Genomic DNA, 27,043 nt, shown 5'->3' with positions numbered 1-27,043 from the left:
ATACTGGAACATTGACAGGTGGCATGGAGCAAAGATGTAAGTGGAGTTAAATAGAGCAGCCAGCTAACGAATTAACCTCGTCACCTGTGGAAGGAACCTCAGAAGCCGCAGCCCCACTCACCACCACCAGAGGAAGCCCATGGACAGAACCAGCCGAAGTACCATTCATGACCACAGGAGGGAGCTTGACAACAGAATTCACAACAGCAGCCCCCCCATAGTCAGACCCTGTAATAAGGCAGCACCCCAATAGTCAGACCCTGTAATAAGGCAGCACCCTTATAGGCAGACCCTGTAATAAGGCAGCCCCCCATAGTCAGACCCTGTAATAAGGCAGCACCCCCATAGTCAGACCCTGTAATAAGGCAGCACACCCATAGTCAGACCCTGTAATAAGGCAGTACCCCTATAGGCAGACCCTGTAATAAGGCAGCCCCCCATAGTCAGACCCTGTAATAAGGCAGCACCCCCATAGTCAGACCCTGTAATAAGGCAGCACCCCCATAGTCAGACCCTGTAATAAGGCAGCACCCCCATAGTCAGACCCTGTAATAAGGCAGCCCCCCTATAGGCAGACCCTGTAATAAGGCAGCCCCCCCATAGTCAGACCCTGTAATAAGGCAGCCCCCCATAGCTAGACCCTGTAATAAGGCAGCACCCCCATAGTCAGACCCTGTAATAAGGCAGCCCCCCCCATAGTCAGACCCTGTAATAAGGCAGCCCCCCCATAGTCAGACCCTGTAATAAGGCAGCCCCTCCATAGTCAGACCCTGTAATAAGGCAGCACCCCCATAGTCAGACCCTATAATAAGGCAGCACCCCCATAGTCAGACCCTGTAATAAGGCAGCACCCCCATTGTCAGACCCTGTAATAAGGCAGCAGCTCCCATAGTCAGACACTGTAATAAGGCAGCCCCCCCATAGTCAGACCCTGTAATAAGGCAGCACCCCCATAGTCAGACCCTGTAATAAGGCAGCCCCCCCATAGTCAGACCCTGTAATAAGGCAGCCCCCATAGTCAGACCCTGTAATAAGGCAGCCCCCCATAGTCAGACCCTGTAATAAGGCAGCACCCCCATAGTCAGACCCTGTAATAAGGCAGCACCCCCATAGTCAGACCCTGTAATAAGGCAGCAGCTCCCATTAAAAAAAATATAAATAAATAAATACTCACCTCTCTTCTTCCTGGTTCCTGCACTGCTCCCGCTGATCTCCTGACAGCGCTCCTTCTCCCATCAATGCGATCAGATGTATCGGCTAAATGCCAGTACAGCTGATCTTCTGATGACGGCGGTGGGCCCACTGCTGGCACCGCCCCCCCCCCGCCTGCTCAGGGGCCCCATAGCGGCCGGGCGGCAGAGCAGGGAGATCGATTCTCCCTGCTTTGCCACAGAATGTAAAAGTACTGGCGAGCTGCACGCGCCGATACAGTTGCAGTAGCGTAGCTCTGGGTGGGCCCCCTCAGAGCACCGGGGCCCGGGGAGCCCGCACCCTCTGCCCCCCCCCCCCCCCCCGGTAGCTACGCTACTGAGTAGGACCACTCCAGTGGTGAAATAAAAAATAAAGAGGTAGTGGTACTTTACTGTCACATTACTCTGTGATCTCAGGTTTGCCCCCCTACATTACAGTGTCTCAGACTTCACTCTTACACAATTTCAACTTCTTACTTTTTGTTTCTGGCCGCCAACTAAACCATTGCACATTCATTGAAGCAATTATCTGTTCCCTACAGGAATGCAACTCCATAATGGACGGATTTATGATTAATGAGAAGTTGTCCAGCATTTTATTGGATAAAAATGAAAAAGCTGTTCCAACCTGGACACCATGGATCAAATATTCTTACTTCTGTTCACTATCTACAAGTTGCCCTGACATGATGTGATATGCATTTATAGTTCCCTTTAAAGATATACCTTACTCATTGCCTTATGAGTGCTGCTGGGATTTATTCCACAACCCTCTCTTTTTGTTTTCGTTTTTCTTCTTTTCTGCTCTCCCTTACCCCTTCCCTCTCATTACATCTCGCTATACCTGATTATACCTTGTTCATGCAGACATCCTCTAAGAGTCTGACTCCAGCACTGCTTCTCATCAAGATCGGCGTGACCAATGCCGGCTTGGTGAATTGGGTCCTTAGTGCTGAAGATCACTGTCTTTGCCTTTGATTCTGGAACATTTTGCTTATTAAAACCGTACTTAAAAATAAAATAAACGCCACATGAAAAACATGTTTTTGCATCCTGATGAAGCATACCGATTATATTTTTGGACAGAATGTGAAATGACACAAAAATGATGATGGTTCCTTTTCCTATCATTTAAAAGAACACAGTCCGGCTGTTGGACAATAGAAGTCAAGGGCATAGGATGTAACCAGATTATATTACATCATGTACATAAGGTAACATTGTATCTATTTAAAAAACACCACACAGAAACCTTCAAAAAGATGCCAGAATGTGGTGTGACCTAGCCTGACAGTGCAGACTCTGTGTTGGGACCAGTACGGATTCCCATATAGGAGGACGACAGCAGTTTCCAAATTCTGAACCACAGAACTAGCTTGGCTAAGTATACTCATGCCACGTGGCATGGGTCAGACGTTGTAGCTAACCCAAATACCTGGCCGCTAGAGTCAGCTTTCTTCTGGACGAGAGCTACTTGCAAGACTGACACAAGATTTGATCAGTTTGGAACTTCTCTTTCGTGCAACTACCCAACATTAGAAAAAAATAGAATTTGTTATTTAATTTTCACTTAGATGAATGAAAGCCATAATACCCACATAATACCCACATTTTATGATGTCCACTGTTGAATATCTCAGTGTTTTTACAAATTCCTTACCGACAACAAAAACAGCTTTTCCTTGCTCTGCTCCAGTTTTCTTATTGACTTTCCTGGCTGGTGAAGTCTGATCTTTGTCTGGTTTTGGTGGCTTCTCACTCTTGGCTTTTTTCTTTCCCTTCCTCTTTGTGGCGTCTTTTGTCTAGACATCAGTAATATTAGCCATATCAAAGCAGAAATAAGTGAAAGCAATGGTGAAATGATCAACATCCCAAATTATTCAGCATGTCAATGAAAGTCAGAGGCTTAAGGGGTATTGACATCAACATAACTTCAAAACCAAAAAAGGCTGACCTCTACAGTATTGTTTTCCGTTGTCACCGTATGTGCTATTTAGAATGATTCACTATGATGAAGATGCAGCTCCCGAGGGCTCCCCCTCTATTCTGGGATGTTACGTTACAGATCAGGGGGCATAGATTGCTGCTTTCAAGCCATTTTGGTTTAATAACTAACTGTTTTAATTGTTATTTAATAAATCAATAGTGACATGAAAATAACAAGAACCTTTCTAATAAATGTTATTACACACATCTGCTCCTGAACTGATCTTTCATTCTCAAAATTCTCTACTTCGGGGTAAAATCTGCATTCAGTGAAGAAAGATTTTACCCCTGAATTGAGAGTGAGGAGATGACAGTATGTGCTCATATATTTCTATGGAGAGGGGAGGATCTAGAGGCAGGCATGGACATTCTACTGCAAGTTCCATAGAACTTTATAAGCACCAACTGCCACCTCTTATCTCATTAAAAAGGGAAAGTCTGTATTTACTGAAGACAGCTTTATCCATGAACTGATAAGTTTTATAATGAAAAATCAGTTCAGGAGGTGAAAGTCAGAATTCTCTGATAAATTTCAATGTTGCATATTTTCATGTGTACTGATGATTTATGAAATAAGAACTAAAGTGACATTAACTCTTTAAAGTAAATATTTTGCATGAAAAACAATGCTAGACTAGGGCTTCCCAAACTTTTTCTGCTGGCATCTAACCAGACTGATAATTTGTGGACCTCACCATCTGTAGCAGAAGTCTATGATCACATAAAAAAATCAGTTTTGGCCTTTTTTGCTTCCTGAACTTGCTATAACATTAAAATAAGTACAAAATGTCAACTGTATTAAAAAATAGAGACTATTGCAGCTAGAGAAAAGACTGTTCAGAAGATAAAAACTTCTATTACATCTATCCCTCAACCAGTCTCACGGTTTAAAGGGAATCTGTCATCAGGTTTTTCTACTCCATCTGAGAGCAGCATGATGTGGGGGCAGAGCCTCTGATTCCAGCGACGTGTCACTTAGTGGGCTGCTGACTGTAGTTTATATAAAATTCCTGTTTTACCTGCTGCAAATCTAATAGTCATTGCTGAGCCCTGTATAACCCACCCATACCACTAATTGGCAGCTTCCTGACCATATACAGTGTACACAGAAAGCTGTCAATCAGTGGTGTGGGTGGCGTTATACAGAGGTCACGAATATGGAGGACTTCATGGCAACAGGTTTAAGAGTCCTTTAGTAGTAATCTACTGATAAAAAAGTGATTTTAGCCAATCTGCAGCAAGCAGCCCAGTAAGAGACACATTGTTGGAATCAGGGTCTCTGTCTCCACATTATGCTGCTATCAGATTAGTTGGCCAGAACCTGGTGACAGGTTCCCTTTAAGAAGCACTGAGGCACACGATTTTCTCTTAAATGTCTGTGTTGCTTGTTTCTTCTAGTAATTTTATGGAAATTTATGAATTAATTGACAACTGGTCTACAAACAAATCAACTAAGTAACACTCAGTTCCAATTCACTTCTAAATCTGTAGGGAGGGGCGACGGGCACAGCATAACACAACAAGAAGAGGAAAAATGGAACATCACAGAGCGTATAGAGCAATGAAAGATGACAGGTTACGGACCACGGTGTTGGTGATTTCTTGTAGAAGTGCAGTCTCTTCTTCTTCTGTTAATTGCTGCTTTTCTAAGAGGCTGTCGTCCTGGCTAACTTCTGTCTCTTGTGGAATGGCAGGCACATTCTCTTTCCTCTTAATGGATTCTTTCTCCACATCTTTAACACTAAGAGCACATTGGTTTAGATTTCTTTAAAATACACTTTAAGGGCTTGCTCACAATGCTGTCTTGATGTGCAAATGTGGCACCTCAGGAACCACGGTGGTATTGCCTTCCTCTCAGGGAGGGTGATGCCATGCCCGGAAACGAGGAGAATCCCTTTGGCAGGTAAGCTGTCCATTCAACAGATTCTGACCCCAGGCCAGAAGGGGGAGCTCTGAACCTGGTTTTCAGGGGAGCTTCCCTAGATAATATACAGTGCAGACCAAATGTTTGGACACACCTCATTTAAAGATTTTTCTGTATTTTCATGACTATGAAAATTGTACATTCACACTGAAGGCATCAAAACTATGAATTAACACATGTGGAATTATATACTTAACAAAAAAGTGTGAAACAACTGAAAATATGTCTTATATTCTAGGTTCTTCAGAGTAGCCACCTTTTGCTTTGATGACTGCTTTGCCTACTCTTGGCATTCTCTTGATGAGATTCAAGAGGTAGTCACCGGGAATGGTTTTCACTTCACAGTTGTGCCCTGTCAGGTTTAATAAGTGGGATTTCTTGCATTATAAATGGGGTTGGGACCATCAGTTGTGTCGAGCAGAAGTCTGGTGGATACACAGCTAATAGTCCTACTGAATAGACTGTGTAGCATGGCTAAAGGGTGTGTAGTCAACGGGAGGTATGTGTTACATAGGTGGCTTGTCGCTGTGATGTAGCCCGGAGTGTTTTCTTTATTGCACATAACCATGTGTATATATATATATATATATATATATATATATATATATATGTGTGTTTCAGGACCTGTGGTGATGTCAGACCACATGTTTAATCATGTGATCGGCTTCTGGGTGTGGCTAGCTCTATATAAGACAGGCTAATGCTTTACACAGCAGATATGTGTGGAGGTGAAACCCTCCTGAGTGTGTTAAGGCTCCAGGACTGAGCCTGAAGGACTGGACACTTGCTTTTCTTCCCTGAGCCAAAGGCTATTTGTTTTCTGTTATTTTTGCCATGTGGTTTATGAAGCAATAAACTCTGTGAACTTTTAAAGGTACGTGCCTCCTGAGTGTCAACCGTCGCACCTGAGTGAATGAAATCCCTACAATTGGTGGTAGACATGCGGGCAGCGTTCCCAGCGGAGACGTAAATCTATTATTGAATGTCCTGGGTCAAGTCTGTTGCAAGCCAGCAAGCATTGCCGGGGAAAATGGAGGACCTGCTGAAACACTTGGTCCAGATGCAGCCACAGCAGGAGCAAAGGCAGCAAGAGACCAACTGGTTGTTGATGCAGCAGATGCAACAGAGCCAGCAGGAGCAACGGCAGCAGATGCAGCTTCTGGCAACCGCCATCCAGGGCAAGACGAGCACCCCAACCCTAGGTCTGGCTAATGACACCCACGTCCAGAAGACGGTAAGACACGCATTGCGGAAAATGACCCCCGGGGATGATGTTGAGGCCTTCCTGATGGTGTTTGAGAGGGTCGCTGAGAGGGAAAAACTTCCGCCAGAGCAGTGGGCAGAGGTACTGGCGCCATACCTGACGGGAGAACCCCAGAAGGCGTACTATGATTTGACCTTGCAGGATGCCAAGGAGTATCACAAATTGAAAGCCGAGATTCTCGCACGTTTGGGGGTGACACTGACTGTCAGGGCACATCAAATTCACTGCTGGGCCTATCACCGGGACAAACAACCTCGCTCCCAAATGTTTGACCTGTTGCACCTGGTCCAGAAATGGCTGCAGCCAGAGTCATCTATACCTGCACAGATGGTAGAACGGGTGATGATTGATCGGTTTGTCCATTCCCTCCCGAGGCCTATACAGACTTGGGTTGCCCAGGGTGATCCCCAGAATGCCGACGAGCTGATCGGACTGGTTGAGAGATACCAAGGGTTGGAAGGCTCTTTCGGGAGGCAGCCCATGCCGTACTGGGGGTCCCAAAAGGGAGTTTAGTCACAAAAAGGGGTGGGGCATCCAAGGTCACAAAGGGCGGGGGAGGTGGTGCCCAAGGTCCCTATGGGTGATATTATTTGCTGGAGGTGCCACAAGCCAGGACATATAGCTGCCCGTTGTTCCCAGACCACTGAGCAGATGGACTGCAGCATGGGATGCCGTAGTTCATACTATGCGTATCCACCCAACGAGGGACCTCAAGCGTGTCCTGTAAAGGTGAACGGTCAAGCGGTAACGGCGCTGTTAGACTCGGGGAGCTTAGTGACCCTGGTGAGGGCCACTTTTCCTCTCCACCTGCTCCCGGGAAAGAAGGTCGGTGTGCGATGCATACATGGTGATGCAAAGAACTACCCTATGGCCAGGGTGGACATTGAAACAGCATGTGGCACTGAGTCCCATATAGTCGGCGTAGTTCGGGACTTGTTGCACCCTATAATTATTGGCCGGGATTTCTGTTTGTTTTGGGATTTGTGGGGAAAAGGTTCTGAGCTCCCTAGCAAGAGTATGGAACCAATGAACCCTGGAAGGGTGTCGCCACACCCAGAGACAGACAGGTTTCCTTTTTGTGTTCTGTTTGGGGATGAGGAGGAAGTTTCCCCTGCATCTGACAATATGGAGTTAGAGGTAACCGGTGAAAATTTTGGGACTGCCCAACATAGGGACCCCACTCTGAGGGAAGCCTTTAATAATGTTACAGTTATTAACGGGGTGGTACAGGGGCCGGGGGCAGACACAAGATTTCCCCATTTTCTGATGAGTGGGGAGTTGTTGTACCGGGTCACGAAAATAAGGGAGGAGTTGGTAGAGCAGTTGGTAGTGCTGGGTCCATATAGACGGAAGGTGTTGGACATGGCCCATTCACACATCTTGGGTGGACACCTAGGGGTGGAAAAAACGCAGGAACGGGTTGTGCAGAGGTTCTATTGGCCTGGGTGTCACCGGGAAATAGTGAATAGCTATCATCTTTAGCCCAGACTGGGAGAATCATCTGGGAAAAATCCAAGCGGTGTTTGATGCTCTAAGAGAGGCGGGGTTTACAATAAACCCGAAGAAGTGTGCCTTGGGTAAGGAAGAAGCTAAGTACCTAGGCTATATAATGGGTTGTGGAGAAATAAAGCCCCAAATCAGGAAAGTGGAGGTAATCCAAACATGGCCGAAACCACTCTCCAAAAAGCAAGTTAAAGCCTTTCTGGGGATCGTGGGATATTACAGGAGGTTCATCCCGAACTTCGCCACAGTGGCTGCGCCTCTGACTGATCTTCTAAAGGGGACAAAATCAGTGATGGTTAAATGGTCTGAAGAGACAGAGTCAGCCTTCCAAGAATTGAAAGGGGCTCTATATAAGCAGCCCGTTCTGATGGCCCCAGACTTCAAGAAAGAATTTATTCTTCAGACAGATGCCTCAGATGTTGAGGTAGGAGCAGTCCTTTCCCAAGAGCTACATGGGGAGGAGCATCCTATTCTCTGAGTAGAAAGCTGTTCTCATCTGAGAAGAACTACTCAGTCATAGAAAAAGAGTGTTTGGCCATAAAGTGGGCGGTGGACACGTTACGGTACTATCTGCTGGGGCGTAAATTCAGACTAATATCTGACCATGCCCCACTTAGATGGATGTGGGAAACAAAGGGTAGAAATACTAGTGTCACCCGTTGGTTGTTAGCCCTGCAGGACTTCAGTTTCTATGTGGAACAAAGGGCCGGAAAGCTGCATGGTAATGCGGTTGCCCTATCAAGAATCCCTTGTTTAGTGGGGGAAAGTGCGAAGCCCCACGGCTTTAGGCAGAGGGGGGAGGTATGTAGCATGGCTAAAGGGTGTGTAGTCGACAGGAGGTATGTGTCACATAGGTGGTTTGTCGCTGTGATGTAGCCCGGAGTGTTTTCTTTATTGCACATAACCATGTATATATATATATATGTGTGTGTTTCAGGACCTGTGGTGATGTCAGACCACATGTCTAATCATGTGATTGGTTCCTGGGTGTGGTTAGCTCTATATAAGACAGGCTAATGCTTTACACAGCAGATATGTGAGGAGGTGAAACCCTCCTGAGTGTTTTAAGGCTCCAGGACTGAGCCTGAAGGACTGGACACTTGCTTTTCTTCCCTGAGCCAAAGGCTATTTGTTTTCTGTTATTTTTGCCATGTGGTTTATGAAGCAATAAACCCTGTGAACTTTTAAAGGAACATGCCTCCTGAGTGTCAGCAGTCGCACCTGAGTGAGTGAAATCCCTACAACTGTTAGAATTTGTATTATGGCAAGAAAAAAGCAGCGAAGTAAAGAAAAACGAGTGGCCATCATTACTTTAAGAAATGAAGGTCAGTCAGTCTGAAAAATTGGAAAAACTTTGAAAGTGTCCCCAAGTGCAGTGGTGTTATGATCTGGTGATTAGGGAGCGACATGCGTCTAGCTCTGAGCAGGTGGCAACTATACTGACCGCAGTCCCTAAGCTCAACACAACAGTAGAAGTAGCCGTGGAATGCTCCTAACTCGGCCTAGGCATCTCGCCACAGCCTAAGAGCTAACTACCCCTAAAGATAGAAGCAGGAAAACTATCTTGCCTCAGAGAAAATCCCCAAAGGATAGATTAGCCCCCACAAATAATGACTGTGAGAGGAGAAGGAAATGACATACGTAGTATGAAACAAGATTTAGCACAGGAGGCCACTTCTAGCTAAATAGAAATAGTACAGAACAGAACGCTGTGCGGTCAGTAAAAAAAACTAGAAAAAGTCCACCGCAGAGAAATGCAAAAATCTCCACACCTGACTAAAGGTCCGGAGGGCAAACTCTGCTGCCCAGAGCTTCCAATTTAACTGAATAGATCCATACTGAAAAGCTGGACAAATGAACAAAAACAAAGAAAGTGCTGAACAACAAAGTCCACAACAAGAGAACCGCAAAAGGACAAGCAGACTTAGCTTTGATGAACTGGTCAGAGTGTCAGGAAAGTCCTAAGAGCAATGACTCCAGGCAGGAACAATTGACAACTGGCATTGAATGAGGGATAAGGCCAGACTAATATAGCTGAGCCAGAAAGACGATCAGTGAAAACAGCTGCTGAAGCTAAATCCAAGAAGCAGCCATACCACTCAAAACCACAGGAGGGAGCCAAAGAGCAGAACTCACAAAAATGCTACTTACAACCACCGGAGGGAGCCCAAGAGCGGAATTCACAACACAGTGGCAAAAACCATCAAGCGCCACAAAGAAACTGGCTCACATGAGGACTGCCCCAGGAAAGGAAGACAAAGAGTCACCTCTGCTTCTGAGGATAAGTTTATCCGAGACACCAGCCTCAGAAATCACAGGTTAACAGCAGCTCAGATAAGAGACCAGGTCAATGCCACGCAGAGTTCTAGCAGCAGACACATCTCTACAACAACTGTTAAGAGGAGACTTTGTGCAGCAGGCCTTCATGGTAAAATAGCTGCTAGGAAACCACTGCTAAGGACAGGCAACAAGCAGAAGAGACTTGTTTGGGCTAAAGAACACAAGGAATGGACATTAGACCAGTGGAAATCTGTGCTTTGGTCTGATGAGTCCAAATTTGATATCTTTGGTTCCAACCACCGTGTCTTTGTGCGACGCAGAAAAGGTGAACGGATGGACTCTACATGCCTGGTTCCCACCGTGAAGCATGGAGGAGGAGGTGTGATGGTGTGGGGGTACTTTGCTGGTGACACTGTTGGGGATTTATTCAAAATTGAAGGCATACTGAACCAGCATGGCTACCACAGCATCTTGCAGCGGCATGCTATTCCATCCGGTTTGCGTTTAGTTGGACCATCATTTATTTTTCAACAGGACAATAACCCCAAACACACCTCCAGGCTGTGTAAGGGCTATTTGACCAAGAAGGAGAGTGATGGGGTGCTACGCCAAATGACCTGGCCTCCACAGTCACCAGACCTGAACCCAATCGAGATGGTTTGGGGTGAGCTGGACCACAGAGTGAAGGCAAAAGGGCCAACAAGTGCTAAGCATCTCTGGGAACTCCTTCAAGATTGTTGGAAGACCATTCCTGGTGACTACCTCTTGAAGCTCATCAAGAGAATGCCAAGAGTATGCAAAGCAGTCATCAAAGCAAAAGGTGGCTACTTTGAAGAACCTAGAATATAAGACATATTTTCAGTTGATTCACACTTTTTTGTTAAGTATATAATTCCACATGTGTTAATTCATAGTTTTGATGCCTTCAGTGTGAATTTACAATTTTCATAGTCATGAAAATACAGAAAAATCTTTAAATGAGAAGGTGTGTCCAAACTTTTGATCTGTACTGTACATTCTGGTCCGGAGGAGGAGTTAGTGAGTCTGGTGCAGACAAGGAACAGAGAAGGAGCACAGGAGAAGTCAGGAGCTAGAGGAGAGCTGCGAGTGGGCTCCCTCTAAGCTAGAGCACAGAAACTGGGCACCGGGAGCCCAAGGCTGTGAGGAACTACAAGTCCAACGGCAGAACCGGAGGGCAGGAAATTGAAAGTGACTTGCCCACATTACACCTGAGGTACAGCAACAACCAGAGCCCGAAGTCACCGTGAAAAGAGACCCCAAGGAAATGGCTCGAGTTGCCTACCATGCAGGTACTGTCCCAGGACAGAAGAGAAAGAGGACCTTGCCAGAAAGCCGCAGGCAGCAAGGGACTAATATTCAGTGCATAGTGAAAGGCCCCCAATCTGACCTGACCAAAGGGGTTCAATCCGTTTCCAGGCTGCCTGGACTCCACCGTCACCTGTTGCCAGTACCCTGGACTGAAACTGACTACCAACAGTAAACCAGCTAAAGACATTGCAACCCCGTGTCCTTTGTTTATTCTGGCACCACACCGCTCTGGCCAAACACACCGGGAGCCCTGGGGACCCCACTTCACCTGTGGGAAGTGAAACCATCTTTGCTGCAGCACCATGATCCCCAGAGGACCCCTTTAAGCAGCATCGGTCACTCTTGACCGAGAACCACAGGTGGCCTCATGAACTTTTATTATTTTCACATCCCCTTTAAAGACTGTTCCCCTTTTACTTGGGCGCCCAGGGCCACGGACCGGGTCGCCACCACCGTGACCTCCCCTTTAACAATGACCAGACCCGGTACCGAGTACCCCTAGGCCCTGGCGGGCGACTCACAAACACGGCCAAATGCTCTCTGATATTTTATTGGGTAACACATGGCCCAATGTTATACTATGAGACAGTGCAGATATGGAATTATTTTCTCATGCCAATTCAGTGCATCTGATATTCAGATCATGAGCACCAATACAAATCTATGAGAGCATGTGAAACATCAGACTGCACTTGGATGTCATACAAGTGCAGTCCAACTTATGCTCACAGAGACAATCGATAAGATAGAGAAATTAGGCTTTCCATCTTCTCTGCACCTGTGCGTCGGACCTCTTATGAGAGATAATCAGATCACACTAAGATGACACTGGGATTATTCTCTGATAGAGTTTGAGCCAAGTATAGCATAGTCGGCCAGGTTCTCTCGTGAGCATATCCTAAAGGGAATCTGTCAGTAGGATTTCACCCCCAAACTATTCATATCAGTGGGTATTTCTTTCGCAGACAAGTCCAGCAATACCTTTACGTGGCCAGTCCCCTCCTCCATTACTGAGAAATCAGCATTTGAATTGATATGAAAATGAGGCTGAAGAACTATGGTAGATCTCGACCCTCTGTCACTGAAACTCTATTCCCAGCCCAGTGCAGCCTCCTCTTCTAGTTCATTGTGTCTACTAATGGTAAAAGAGAATGCTGTATGGTCTATTCCTTATTATAAGATACTAGATGGTGGCCCGATTCTAACGCATCGGGTATTCTAGAATATGCATGTCCACGTAGTATATTGCCCAGCCACGTAGTATATTGCCCAGCCACGTAGTATATTGCCCAGCGACGTAGTATATTGCCCAGCTACGTAGTATATTGCCCAGCCACGTAGTATATTGCCCAGCCACGTAGTATATTGCCCAGCTATGTAGTATATTGCCCAGCCACGTAGTATATTGCCCAGCCACGTAGTATATTGCCCAGCTACGTAGTATATTGCCCAGCCACGTAGTATGTTGCCCAGTCACATAGTATATTGCCCAGCCACGTAGTATATTGCCCAGCCACGTAGTATATTGCCCAGCCACGTAGTATATTGCCCAGCCACGTAGTATATTGCCCAGCCACATAGTATATTGCCCAGCCACATAGTATATTGCCCAGCCACGTAGTATATTGCCCAGCCACGTAGTATATTGCCCAGCCACATAGTATATTGCCCAGCCACGTAGTATATTGCCCAGCCACATAGTATATTGCCCAGCCACATAGTATATTGCCCAGCCACATAGTATATTGCCCAGCCACATAGTATACAGCACAGAGCCACGTAGTATACAGCACAGACACGTAGTATACTGCCCAGTCACGTAGTATACAGCACAGTCACGTAGTATGCACGATATCCCTGTTAAAAAAAAAAAGAATTAAAATAAAAATAGTTACATACTCACCATCTGGAGCCTCCGGATCGAAGCGGCCGGTTACTGATGCTCCTCGCGCGCTCCGGTCTGAAGAGTGCATTGCGGTGTCGCAAGATGATAATGTAGCGGTCTTGTGAGACCGCACGTCATCATCGCGAGACCGCAATGCATGGAGCGGTCACTGGGGCGTCGCGAGGAGCATCGGTAACCGGTCGCTTCGATCCGGATGGTGAGTATGGTGAGTATTTTTTTAAATTATTTTTTAACATTAGTTATCTTTACTATTCATGCTGCATAGGCAGCATAAATAGTAAAAAGTTGGTCACACAGGGTTAATAGCAGCATTAACCGAGTGCGTTACACCGTGGTCAACGCTGCCATTAACCCTGTGTGAGCGCTGACCGGAGGGGAGTATGCGGATGCCGGACACTGACTGCGGGGTGTAAGGAGCGGCCATTTTCTTCCGGACTGTGCCTGTCGCTGATTGGTCGTGGCAGTTTTGCCACGACCAATCAGCGACTTGGATTCCATGACAGACAGAGGCCTCGACCAATGAATATCCGTGACAGACAGAAGGACAGACAGACGGAAGTGACCTTTAGACAATTGTATGGTAGATTTAAAATATGTAACAATTTTATCTGAAAACTGCGGATCTATGAGATAAGATAGGATATGATATCAGATTGCTATCATTCCTAATAGATATAATAAATATAAAAATGACAAATGATTGCAGGAAGTTTACTCACATTTCAGGATTATTCTCATTTTTACCCCTGAGCTTTGAATTTTGGGTCTTCGTAATTTCTGAATTCTTAGGTTTTTGGTTTGGTCGTTTTTCAGAGCCTGTTAAAGGAAATTCCAGGACAAGTAAGTTAAATGCCAGCAGAGTTCTTCATACTTTTATAGTTTTTAACTAAAAAGCATCTTTGACTAAAGGTACCGTCACACTTAGCGACGCTGCAGCGATACCGACAACGATCCGGATCGCTGCAGCGTCGCTGTTTGGTCGCTGGAGAGCTGTCACACAGACCGCTCTCCAGCGACCAACGATGCCGGTAACCAGGGTAAACATCGGGTAACTAAGCGCAGGGCCGCGCTTAGTAACCCGATGTTTACCCTGGTTACCATCCTAAAAGTAAAAAAAACCAAACACTACATACTTACCTACAGCCGTCTGTCCTCCAGCGCTGTGCTCTGCACTCCTCCTGTACTGTCTGTGTGAGCACAGCGGCCGGAAAGCAGAGCGGTGACGTCACCGCTCTGCTTTCCGGCTGACCGACGCTCACAGCCAGAGCAGGAGGAGTGCAGAGCACAGCGCTGGAGGACAGACGGCTGTAGGTAAGTATGTAGTGTTTGTTTTTTTTTACTTTTAGGATGGTAACCAGGGTAAACATCGGGTTACTAAGCGCGGCCCTGCGCTTAGTTACCCGATGTTTACCCTGGTTACCAGTGAAGACATTGCTGAATCGGTGTCACACACGCCGATTCAGCGATGTCTGCGGGGAGTCCAGCGACGAAATAAAGTTCTGGACTTTCTTCCCCGACCAGCGACAGCACAGCAGGGGCCTGATCGCTGCTGCGCGTCACACTGGACGATATCGCTAGCGAGGACGCTGCAACGTCACGGATCGCTAGCGATATCGTCTAGTGTGACGTTACCTTTAGGGTGTCTTACAGCTGCTTACTGTCTATCACTGTACAGATCAGACAGCAGAATAAGTTAATTGTTGATCCAAGCTTGTTCTGACAGCAAGGTCTGTAACACTTATCTCAATTCTCCTGAGCAGCCTTCTTTTTAAGCTGATTTAAGACCAGCTGAATGTTGAACTTTGTTTTGGTCACATATCAGCTAAGAAGATTATACAGAAGGAGAGCGATTACAAACCGTGCCTCCAGACAAACTGCCTGACAGTCTGCTAAGTACTACAGTGATACACATAGTAGAGGCTGCAGAAGCTAAACAGTCTAATATTTCTAAGAAGTCCCTATTACAAAAATTATTTTTAGCAAAAATACATGTTTTTAATTGAAATAAAATGGTGCCAAATGTGTTTATCTTTTATACTCCAAATGGCTGTATAACCATTCAGTTGACAGGGCAGGTTTGTAGAGCTATGGAAAAAAATAAATAGTTCCTCAGAACAACATGGTATTTAAACTCCTTAACCCCGGAGCTTTTTTTTTTTTTTTTTTTGTTTTTTGCTCCCCTCCTTCCCAGAGCCTTAACTTTTTTATTTTTCCATCAATATGGCCATGTGAGGGCTTATTTTTTGCGGGACGAGTTCTACTTTTGAAGGGCACCATTGGTTTTATCATGTTGTGTACTAAAAAACGGGAAAAAAATTCCAAGTGCGGTGAAATTGCAAAAAAAATTGCAATCACACACTGGTTTTTTGTTTGGCTTTTTTGCTAGGCTCGCTAAATGCTAAAATTAACCTGCCATTTTGATTCTCCAGGTTATTATGAGTTCATAGACACCAAACATGTCTAAGTTCTTTTTTATCTAAGTGGTGAAAAAAATTCCAAACTTTGCCCCCCCAAAAAAAAAATTCCGATGCCCGTAGCGTCTCAATTTAAACTTGATTGTTGATTTAAACTTTCATATTTTTTTATTTTTTTCATATTTTTAAAAACATTTTTTTTTACTTTTGGCATGCTTCAATAACCTCCATGGGAGGCTAGAAGCTGCCACAACTTGATCGGGTCTGCTACATACTGTAGAGGCGCTACTCAGATTGCCTCTATGTAGCTTAAATGCTGCATTGCTATGAGCGCCGACCACAGGGTGGCGCTCACAGCAATCCAGCATCAACAACCATAGACGTCTCAAGGAGATCTCTGGTTGTCATGCTGATGCACCGATGACCCCCGATCACGTGACGGGGGTCCCCGACATACGCATTTCTGGCCGGATGGCCAGAATCGCTTATTAAATGCCGCTGTCAGAGTTTGACAGTGGCGTTTAACTAGTTAATAGGCACGGGTAGATCGCGATTCCTCCCGCGCCTATTGCGGGCACATGTCAGCTGTTCAAAACAGCTGACATGTCCCGGCTTTGAGGTGGGCTCACCGCCGGAGCTCACATCAAAGCGGGGGTACTGCCATCCAATGTACTATACCGTCCGAGGTCAGAAAGGAGTTAAAAGGAACCTGTCACCCCAAAAATGAAAGGTGAGCTAAGCCCACCGGCATCAGGGGCTTATCTACGGCATTCTGTAATGCTGTAGATAAGCCCCCGATGTATCCTGAAAGATGAGAAAAAGAGGTTAGATTATACTCACCCAGGGGCGGTCCCTGCTGCAGTCTGGTCCGATGGGTGTCGCGGTCCGGTCCGGGGCCTCCCATCTTCATAGGATGACGTCCTCTTCTTGTCTTCATGCTGCGGCTCCGGTGCAGGCGTACTTTGTCTGTCCTGTTGAGGGCAGAGCAAAGTGCTGCAGTGCGCAGGTGCTGGGCCTCTCTGACCTTTCCCGGCACCTGCGCACTGCAGTACTTTGCTCTGCCCTCAACAGGACAGATAAAGTACACCTGCACCGGAGCTGCGGCGTGAAGACAAAAAGAGGATGTGATCGTAAGAAGATGGGAGGCCCCGGACCGCGACGCCCACCGCAGCGGGACCGCCCCTGGGTGAGTATAATCTAACCTCTTCCTCATCTTTCAGGTTACATCGGGGGTTTATCTACAGCATTACAGAATGCTGTAGATAAGCCCCTGATGCCGGTGGGCTTAGCTCAACTTCCATTTTGGGGGTTACTGGTTCCCTTTAAAGGGAATCTGTCACTAGGATTTTACTACCTCATCTGAGAGCAGCGTATTGTAGAGGCAGAGATTCTGATTCCAGCAATGTGTCACTTACAGGGCTGGTTGCTGCAATTTGGCCATAATCACAGTTTTATCTGTGGCTGATCTAGCAGCTCTCTAAATGCTGAGCCCTGTATATCCCCACCTGTCCCACTGATGGGCAGCTTTCTGTGTACATTGTGCATGAGCAGAAAGCTGGCAATCGGTGGTGGGGCCAGGGCTGGGATGAGGGGTAGGCCACCTACCTAGGGCAATACCTCCTGTCTACCTGAGAGGGTCTCGCTTTGAAAAAAAATCCTGAATGCCTGCTGTCGCCCAACATCTTTCTGAGGCCGCAGTCATTCACCACAGTGATGGCCGGGGTGCAGGCCTCGGAGGTGAGCCATGCCAGTCACTGACACCGCTCACCCCTCTCTCTGCCTGTGCCCCGGCTGTCACTCCCTTCCAGCTCTTAACTGCATTCGTGTCTGTCAGACGCGAATACAATTGCTGTGTAGTCAAGTAGAAAAACACGGCATTCAAAAAAGTCAGTATTAGGTGCCCAAGTAGGGTATCCAGCCCTTTATGACAAAATATAAGAAATAGACTTGGCACTCAGGTAGTGAAAAAGATGATAAGTCTCGTTCATTTGTATCCAGACATCAATCCGTTTTATATATAGAACGTTTTGGTCTGCAACCAGACCTATCGCTTTTGGCTGTACGCTGGTGTTGGCAGAGCTTCTTGTGCAGGAACAGTGCGTGTGCAACAGCCGTCGCTGTGGAAAAGCACTGTCACTGTACAATTGCTGTGTATGCAGCCGGGGACAGGAGCAGAGTAGCTGTCCTCTCCCCAACTCTACCGGCATCTCCAGAAAAACGCAGGCTGCTACCGGCCTGCGTCTTGTTGAAGACACATGCAGGGGACGTTGGGTGGCGCAGTGCAGTGACATCATTGCGCCATCCAGCGTCCACTACTACACTTCACGGAAGAAGAGATGGTGGAGGAGAGCCAAGATTATGTATGAGGTTTTTTTTATTTTTATACTACAGCGCAGGGGGGCATAAAATGAGGGGAGGGGCTGTGCTGATGGGGGGGATAAAATGAGGGGAGGGGCTGTGCTGATGGGGGAATAAAATGATGTGAGGGGCTGTGCTTATGGGGAATAAATTGAGGAGCTGTGTTGGTGGGGGGACAAAATGAGGTGAGGGGCTGTGCAGATGTAAGGAATAAGCTCAGGGGCTGTGCAGGTGGGGGTAAAATGAGGAACTGTGCAAATGGAGGAATAAATAGAAGGGCTGTGCAGATGGGAATAAACTGAGGGGCTATGCAGAAGGGGATAAAATGTGGGGCTGTGCAGATAGGGGATAAACTGACGGGCTGTGCAGATGGGGGAATAAACTGAGAGGCTGTGCAGAGTGGTTGAATAAAATGAGGGGCTGTGCAGGTGGCATTAAATGAGACACAGTGCGGGATGGGGACCTATGCGTTGACCATAAAATGAGGGGATATGCGTTTAGGCCATGGAAGGAGGGGCTGTGAAGGGGGGACAGCAAAATATATGAGGAGCTGTGGTCACCATACTGAATACTGTATATGGGGCTGTGGAGTTTATTATACTAGGATCTTTGGTGACCGTTCTGGATATGGGGCTGCGGTGAATATCATACTGTTTGGGGTGTTTGTTGGTGATAGTACTGTATGGGGTGTTGTGGGCATCATCATAGTATACATGGGGGCCGTTTTGAACATCATACTATACAGCTCTGGCAAAATTTTCAACATAGCAAATGGGAAAAGGGAAAAGAAAACTTCGCTCACCAAAATATACCTGAGACCGCCTGGAGATCAGTGGCTACCACATATGTGCAAATAGAAATAGAGGACTTCCAGCACAGGAATCCTTTTTCAGTAAAAAATTATTTCTATATTTTAACCCCTTCATGACCCAGCCTATTTTGACCTTAAAGACCTTGCCGTTTTTTGCAATTCTGACCAGTGTCCCTTTATGAGGTAATAACTCAGGAACGCTTCAACGGATCCTAGCGGTTCTGAGATTGTTTTTTCGTGACATATTGGGCTTCACGTTAGTGGTAAATTTAGGTCAATAAATTCTGTGTTTATTTGTGATAAAAATGGAAATTTGGCGAAAATTTTGAAAATTTCGCAATTTTCACATTTTGAATTTTTATTCTGTTAAACCAAAGAGATATGTGACACAAAATAGTTAATAAATAACATTTCCCACATGTTTACTTTACATCAGCACAATTTTGGAATCAAAATTTTTTTTTGTTAGGAAGTTATAAGGGTTAAAATTTGACCAGCGATTTGTCATTTTTACAACGAAATTTACAAAACCATTTTTTTTAGGGACCACCTCACATTTGAAGTCAGTTTGAGGGGTCTATATGGCTGAAAATACCCAAAAGTGACACCATTCTAAAAACTGCACCCCTCAAGGTACTCAAAACCACATTCAAGAAGTTTATTAACCCTTCAGGTGCTTCACAGCAGCAGAAGCAACATGGAAGGAAAAAATGAACATTTAACTTTTTAGTCACAAAAATTATATTTTAGCAACAATTTTTTTTTTCCAATGGTAAAAGGAGAAACTGAACCACGAAAGTTGTTGTCCAATTTGTCCTGAGTACGCTGATACCTCATATGTGGGGGTAAACCACTGTTTGGGCGCACGGCAGGGCTTGGAAGGGAAGGAGCGCCATTTGACTTTTTGAATAAAAAATTGGTTCCACTCTTTAGCGGACACCATGTCACATTTGGAGAGCCCCCGTGTGCCTAAAAATTGGAGCTCCCCCACAAGTGACCCCATTTTGGAAACTAGACGCCCCAAGGAACTTATTTAGATGCATAGTGAGCACTTTTAACCCCCAGGTGCTTCACAAATTGATCCGTAAAAATAAAAAAGTACTTTTTTTTCACAAAAAAATTCTTTTAGCCTCAATTTTTTCATTTTCACATGGGCAACAGGATAAAATGGATCCTAAAATTTGTTGGGCAATTTCTCCCGAGTACGCCGATACCTCATATGTGGGGGTAAACCACTGTTTGGGCACACGGCAGGGCTCGGAAGGGAAGGCGCGCCATTTGACTTTTTGAATGGAAAATTAGCTCCAATTGTTAGCGGACACCATGTCGCATTTGGAGAGCCCCTGTGTGCCTATGCATTGGAGCTCCCCCACAAGTGACCCCATTTTGGAAACTAGACCCCCCAAGGAACTTATCTAGATGCATATTGAGCACTTTAAACCCCCAGGTGCTTCACAGAAGTTTATAACGCAGAGCCATGAAAATAAAAAATAATTTTTCTTTCCTCAAAAATGATTTTTTAGCCTGGAATTTCCTATTTTGCCAAGGATAATAGGAGAAATTGGACCCCAAATATTGTTGTCCAGTTTGTCCTGAGTACGCTGATACCCCATATGTGGGGGTAAACCACTGTTTGGGCGCACGGCAGGGCTCGGAAGGGATGGCACGCCATTTGGCTTTTTAAATGGAAAATTAGCTCCAATCATTAGCGGACACCATGTCACGTTTGGAGAGCCCCTGTGTGCCTAAACATTGGAGATCCCCCAGAAATGACCCCATTTTGGAAACTAGACCCCCAAAGGAACTAATCTAGATGTGTGGTGAGGACTTTGAACCCCCAAGTGCTTCACAGAAGTTTATAACGCAGAGCCATGAAAATAAAATAAAAAAATTATTTTCTCAAAAATGATCTTTTAGCCTGCAATTTTTTATTTTACAAAGGGTAACAGGAGAAATTTGACCCCAAAAGTTGTTGTCCAGTTTCTCCTGAGTACGCTGATACCCCATATGTGGGGGTAAACCACTGTTTGGGCACATGCCGGGGCTCGGAAGTGAAGTAGTGACGTTTTGAAATGCAGACTTTGATGGAATGCTCTGTGGGCGTCACGTTGCGTTTGCAGAGCCCCTGATGTGGCTTAACAGTAGAAACCCCCCACAAGTGACCCCATTTTGGAAACTAGACCCCGAAAGGAACTTATCTAGATGTGTGGTGAGCACTTTGAACCCCCAAGTGCTTCATAGAAGTTTATAATGCAGAGCCGTGAAAATAATAAATACGTTTTCTTTCCTCAAAAATAATTATTTAGCCCAGAATTTTTTATTTTACCAAGGGTTACAGGAGAAATTGGACCCCAAAAGTTGTTGTCCAGTTTCTCCTGAGTACGCTGATACCCCATATGTGGGGGTAAACCACTGTTTGGGCACATGCCGAGGCTCGGAAGTGAAGTAGTGACGTTTTGAAATGCAGACTTTGATGGAATGCTCTGTGGGCGTCACGTTGCGTTTGCAGAGCCCCTGATGTGGCTTAACAGTAGAAACCCCCCACAAGTGACCCCATTTTGGAAACTAGACCCCGAAAGGAACTTATCTAGATGTGTGGTGAGCACTTTGAACCCCCAAGTGCTTCACAGAAGTTTATAATGCAGAGCCGTGAAAATAATAAATACGTTTTCTTTCCTCAAAAATAATTATTTAGCCCAGAATTTTTTAATTTTCCCAAGGGTAACAGGAGAAATTTGACCCCAAAATTTGTTGTCCAGTTTCTCCTGAGTACGGTGATACCCCATATGTGGGGGTAAACTACTGTTTGGGCACATGCCGGGGCTCGGAATTGAAGTAGTGACGTTTTGAAATGCAGACTTTGATGGAATGCTCTGCGGGCGTCACGTTGCGTTTGCAGAGCCCCTGATGTGCCTAAACAGTAGAAACCCCCCACAAGTGACCCCATTTTGGAAACTAGACCCCGAAAGGAACTTATCTAGATGTGTGGTGAGCACTTTGAACCCCCAAGTGCTTCATAGAAGTTTATAATGCAGAGCCGTGAAAATAATAAATACGTTTTCTTTCCTCAAAAATAATTATTTAGCCCAGAATTTTTTATTTTCCAAAGGGTTACAGGAGAAATTGGACCCAAAAAGTTGTTGTCCAGTTTCTCCTGAGTACGCTGATACCCCATGTGTGGGGGTAAACCACTGTTTGGGCACACATCGGGGCTCAGAAGGGAAGTAGTGACTTTTGAAATGCAGACTTTGATGGAATGGTCTGCGGGCGTCACATTGCGTTTGCAGAGCCCCTGGTGTGCCTAAACAGTAGAAACCCCCCACAAGTGACCCCATTTTAGAAACTAGACCCCACAAGGAACTTATCTAGATATGTGGTGAGCACTTTGAACCCTCAAGTGCTTCACAGACGTTTACAACGCAGAGCCGTGAAAATAAAAAATCATTTTTCTTTCCTCAAAAATGATGTTTTAGCAAACATTTCTTTATTTTCACAAGGGTAACAGGAGAAACTGGACCCCAGTAATTGTTGCGCAGTTTATCCTGAGTATGCTGGTACCCCATATGTGGGGGTAAACCACTGTTTGGGCACACGTCGGGGCTCGGAATTGAGGGAGCACCATTTAACTTTTTGAATACGAGATTGGCTGGAATCAATGGTGGCGCCATGTTGCGTTTGGAGACCCCCTGATGTGCCTAAACAGTGGAAACCCCTCAATTCTACCTCCAACACTAACCCCAACACACCCCTAACCCTAATCCCAACTGTAGCCATAACCCAAATCACAACCCTAACCCCAACACACCCCTAACCCTAATCCCAACTGTAGCCATAACCCTAATTCCAACCCTAACCCTAAGGCCATGTGCCCACGTTGCGGATTCGTGTGAGATTTTTCAGCATCATTTTTGAAAAATCCGCGGGTAAAAGGCACTGCGTTTTACCTGCGGATTTTCCGCGGATTTCCAGTGTTTTTTGTGCGGATTTCACCTGCGGATTCCTATTGAGGAACAGGTGTAAAACGCTGCGGAATCCGCACAAAGAATTGACATGCTGCGGAAAATACAACGCAACGTTTCCGCGCGGTATTTTCCGCACCATGGGCACAGCGGATTTGGTTTTTCATATGTTTACATGGTACTGTAAACCTGATGGAACACTGCTGCGAATCCGCAGCGGCCAATCCGCACCGTGTGCACATAGCCTAATTCTAAAGGTATGTGCACACGCTGCGGAAAACGCTGCGAATCCGCAGCAGTTTCCCATGAGTTTACAGTTCAATGTAAACCTATGGGAAACAAAAATCGCTGTACACATGCTGCGGAAAAACTGCACGGAAACGCAGCGGTTTACATTCCGCAGCATGTCACTTCTTTGTGCGGATTCCGCAGCGGTTTTACAACTGCTCCAATAAAAAATCGCAATTGTAAAACCGCAGTGAAATGCGCAGAAAAAAACACGGTAAATCCGCCATAAATGCGCAGCGGTTTAGCAGAAAAATCCGGAAAAATCCGCAGAGGACCAGAATACCCTAACCCTAGCCCTAACCCTAACCCTACCCCTAACCCTACCCCTAACCCTAACCCTACCCCTAACCCTACCCCTACCCCTAACCCTACCCCTAACCCTACCCCTAACCCTATGTTGTGAATTCTGTGGCTGAGTTCACTTCTGTGGTCACAAGTGGTATTGCAGTCTCTGGGCTTCCTCCCTCAGGTGTTTTGGTGAGCTCGTTGGCTGCCTTGCTATTTAGCTCCACCTGAGTCTGTCTTCCTTGCTCCTTGTCAATGTTCCAGTGTTGGATCTGAGCTACTGCATCTTTCCTTGGGCCTGCTGCTCTGCTAGATAAGTGCTTCTAGTTTGTTTTCTGTTTTTTCTGTCCAGCTTGCTATTAACTTTTGCTGGAAGCTCTGAGAAGCAAAGGGGTGCACCGCCGTGCTGTTAGTTCGGCACGGTGGGTCTTTTTGCCCCTTTGCGTGGTTTTCGTTTTAGGGTTTTTTGTAGACTGCATAGTTCTCTTTGCTATCCTCGCTCTGTCTAGAATATCGGGCCTCACTTTGCTGAATCTATTTCATTCCTACGTTTGTCTTTTCATCTTGCTAACAGTCATTATATGTGGGGGGCTGCCTATTCCTTTGGGGTATTTCTCTGAGGTAAGTCAGGCTTGTATTTCTATCTTCAGGCTAGTCAGCTCCTCAGGCAGTGCCGAGTTGCATAGGTAGTTGATAGGCGCAATCCACTGCTGCTTATAGTTGTGTGAGGATAGATCAGGTACTGCAGTCTACAGAGATTCCACGTCTCAGAGCTCGTCCTATTGTTTTTGGTTATTGCCAGATCTCTGTATGTGCGCTGATTACTGTACGCTGTGTTGCCTGATTGCCTGCCATAACAGTACAAGGAGCCCTCCAATGATTTCCAATAGAGGGAAAAAAGAAATCCTGACATCATTTTTTTTTCTTAGCTCTGTCTTCAGTCTTTTTTTTCCCCTAGACATTAGAGTGCTTCAGGACACAGCTGTGGACATGGATATTCAGGCTCTGTGCTCCTCAATGGATAATCTCGTTGTAAATGTACAAAAGATTCAAGATACTATTGATCAGAAATCGATGCTAGAACCAAGAATTCCGATTCCTGATTTGTTTTTTGGTGACAGAACTAAGTTCCTGAGCTTCAGAAATAATTGTAAGCTATTTTTGGCCTTGAAACCTCATTCTTCTGGTAATCCTATTCAACAGGTTTTGATTATTATTTCTTTTTCGCGCGGCGACCCACAGGACTGGGCGTTTTCTCTTGCACCAGGAGATTCTGCATTGAGTAATGTTGATGCATTTTTCCAGGCGCTGGGATTGCTTTACGATGAGCCTAATTCAGTGGATCAAGCTGAGAAAAATCTGCTGGCTTTATGCCAGGGTCAGGATGATGTAGAAGTATATTGTCAGAAATTTAGGAAATGGTCAGTACTCACTCTGTGGAATGAATCTGCACTAGCGGCTTTGTTCAGAAAGGGTCTCTCTGAAGCTCTTAAGGATGTAATGGTGGGATTTCCTATGCCTGCTGGTTTGAATGAGTCTATGTCCTTGGCCATTCAGATCGGTCGTCGCTTGCGCGAGCGTAAATCTGTGCACCATCTGGCGGTATTGTCTGAGAGTAAGCCTGAGCCTATGCAGTGCGACAGGACTATGACTAAAGTAGAACGGCACGAACACAGACGTCTGAACAGACTGTGTTTCTATTGTGGTGATTCTACTCATGCTATTTCTAATTGTCCTAAACGCACTAGGCGGTTCGATAGCTCTGCCGTTATTGGTACTGTACAGTCCAAATTCCTTTTGTCCATTACCTTAATGTGCTCTTTGTCATCATATTCTGTCATGGCGTTTGTGGATTCAGGCGCTGCCCTGAATCTGATGGATTTGGATTATGCTAAACGTTGTGGATTTTTCTTGGAGCCTTTGCGGTGTCCTATTCCGTTGAGAGGAATTGATGCTACACCTTTGGCCAAGAATAAGCCTCAGTACTGGGCCCAGCTGACCATGTGCATGGCTCCTGCACATCAGGAAGTTATTCGCTTTTTGGTACTGCATAATTTGCATGATGTGGTCGTGTTGGGGTTGCCATGGCTACAAACCCATAATCCAGTATTGGATTGGAACTCTATGTCAGTAACCAGCTGGGGTTGTCAGGGAGTACATGGTGATGTTCCATTTTTGTCTATTTCGTCATCCATTCCTTCTGACATCCCAGAGTTCTTGTCGGACTTTCAGGATGTATTTGAAGAGTCCAAGTCTGATGCCCTACCTCCGCATAGGAATTGTGATTGTGCTATCGATTTGATTCCTGGTAGTAAATTCCCTAAGGGTCGTTTATTTAATTTGTCCGTACCTGAACACACCGCTATGCGCAGTTATGTGAAGGAGTCCCTGGAGAAGGGACATATTCGCCCATCGTCGTCACCATTGGGAGCAGGGTTCTTTTTTGTAGCCAAGAAGGATGGTTCGCTAAGACCGTGTATTGATTACCGCCTTCTTAATAAGATCACTGTTAAGTTTCAGTATCCCTTGCCATTGATTTCTGACTTGTTTGCTCGGATTAAGGGGGCTAGTTGGTTTACTAAGATTGATCTTCGTGGTGCGTATAATCTGGTGAGAATCAGGCAGGGAGATGAATGGAAAACGGCATTTAATACGCCCGAGGGTCATTTTGAGTATCTGGTGATGCCGTTCGGACTTGCCAATGCTCCATCTGTTTTTCAGTCTTTTATGCATGACATTTTCCGTGAGTATCTGGATAAATTCTTGATTGTTTACTTGGATGACATTTTGATCTTCTCAGATGATTGGGAGTCTCATGTGAAGCAAGTCAGAATGGTTTTCCAGGTACTGCGTGTTAATTCCTTGTTCGTGAAGGGATCAAAGTGTCTCTTCGGTGTGCAGAAAGTTTCATTTTTGGGGTTCATCTTTTCCCCTTCTACTATCGAGATGGATCCGGTTAAGGTTCAGGCCATCCAGGATTGGACTCAGCCGACATCTCTAAAAAGTCTGCAGAAATTCCTGGGCTTTGCTAATTTTTATCGTCGCTTCATCTGTAATTTTTCTAGCATTGCCAGACCATTGACCGATTTGACCAAGAAGGGTGCTGATTTGGTTAATTGGTCTTCTGCTGCCGTGGAAGCTTTTCAGGAGTTGAAGCGTCGTTTTTGCTGTGCCCCTGTGTTGTGTCAACCTGATGTTTCTCTTTCGTTCCAGGTCGAGGTTGATGCTTCTGAGATTGGTGCAGGGGCGGTTTTGTCACAGAGAGGTTCTGGTTGCTCAGTGTTCAAACCATGTGCTTTCTTTTCCAGGAAATTTTCTGCTGCTGAGCGTAATTATGATGTGGGCAACCGAGAGTTGCTGGCCATGAAGTGGGCATTCGAGGAGTGGCGTCATTGGCTTGAGGGTGCTAAGCATCGCGTGGTGGTTTTGACTGATCATAAGAACCTTACTTATCTTGAGTCTGCCAAGCGCTTGAATCCTAGACAGGCCCGTTGGTCGTTATTTTTTGCTCGTTTTGATTTTGTGATTTCATACCTTCCGGGCTCT

The 27,043-nt window shown here is 45.7% G+C and overlaps 1 protein-coding gene across 3 annotated transcripts in view; it reads right to left on the bottom strand.

Annotated features, from left to right (window-relative positions):
- Positions 1–27,043, bottom strand: part of KIAA2012 (KIAA2012 ortholog) — a 401,298-nt gene that overhangs the window by 40,746 nt on the left and 333,509 nt on the right. For all 3 annotated transcript variants that reach the window (XM_069733571.1, XM_069733572.1, XM_069733570.1), the window contains 3 exons: positions 14,102–14,198; positions 4,761–4,917; positions 2,851–2,992 (listed from right to left, as the gene is read on the bottom strand). In XM_069733571.1, the coding sequence (XP_069589672.1) occupies positions 2,851–2,992; positions 4,761–4,917; positions 14,102–14,198 (396 nt within the window). The remainder of the gene's footprint in view (positions 1–2,850; positions 2,993–4,760; positions 4,918–14,101; positions 14,199–27,043) is intronic.

Source organism: Ranitomeya imitator, chromosome 7, assembly GCF_032444005.1.
Source record: "Ranitomeya imitator isolate aRanImi1 chromosome 7, aRanImi1.pri, whole genome shotgun sequence".
Lineage (NCBI taxonomy): Eukaryota > Metazoa > Chordata > Amphibia > Anura > Dendrobatidae > Ranitomeya > Ranitomeya imitator.
Note: the sequence above shows the minus strand (reverse complement) of the source record. Positions and strands in the feature narration are given on the sequence as shown.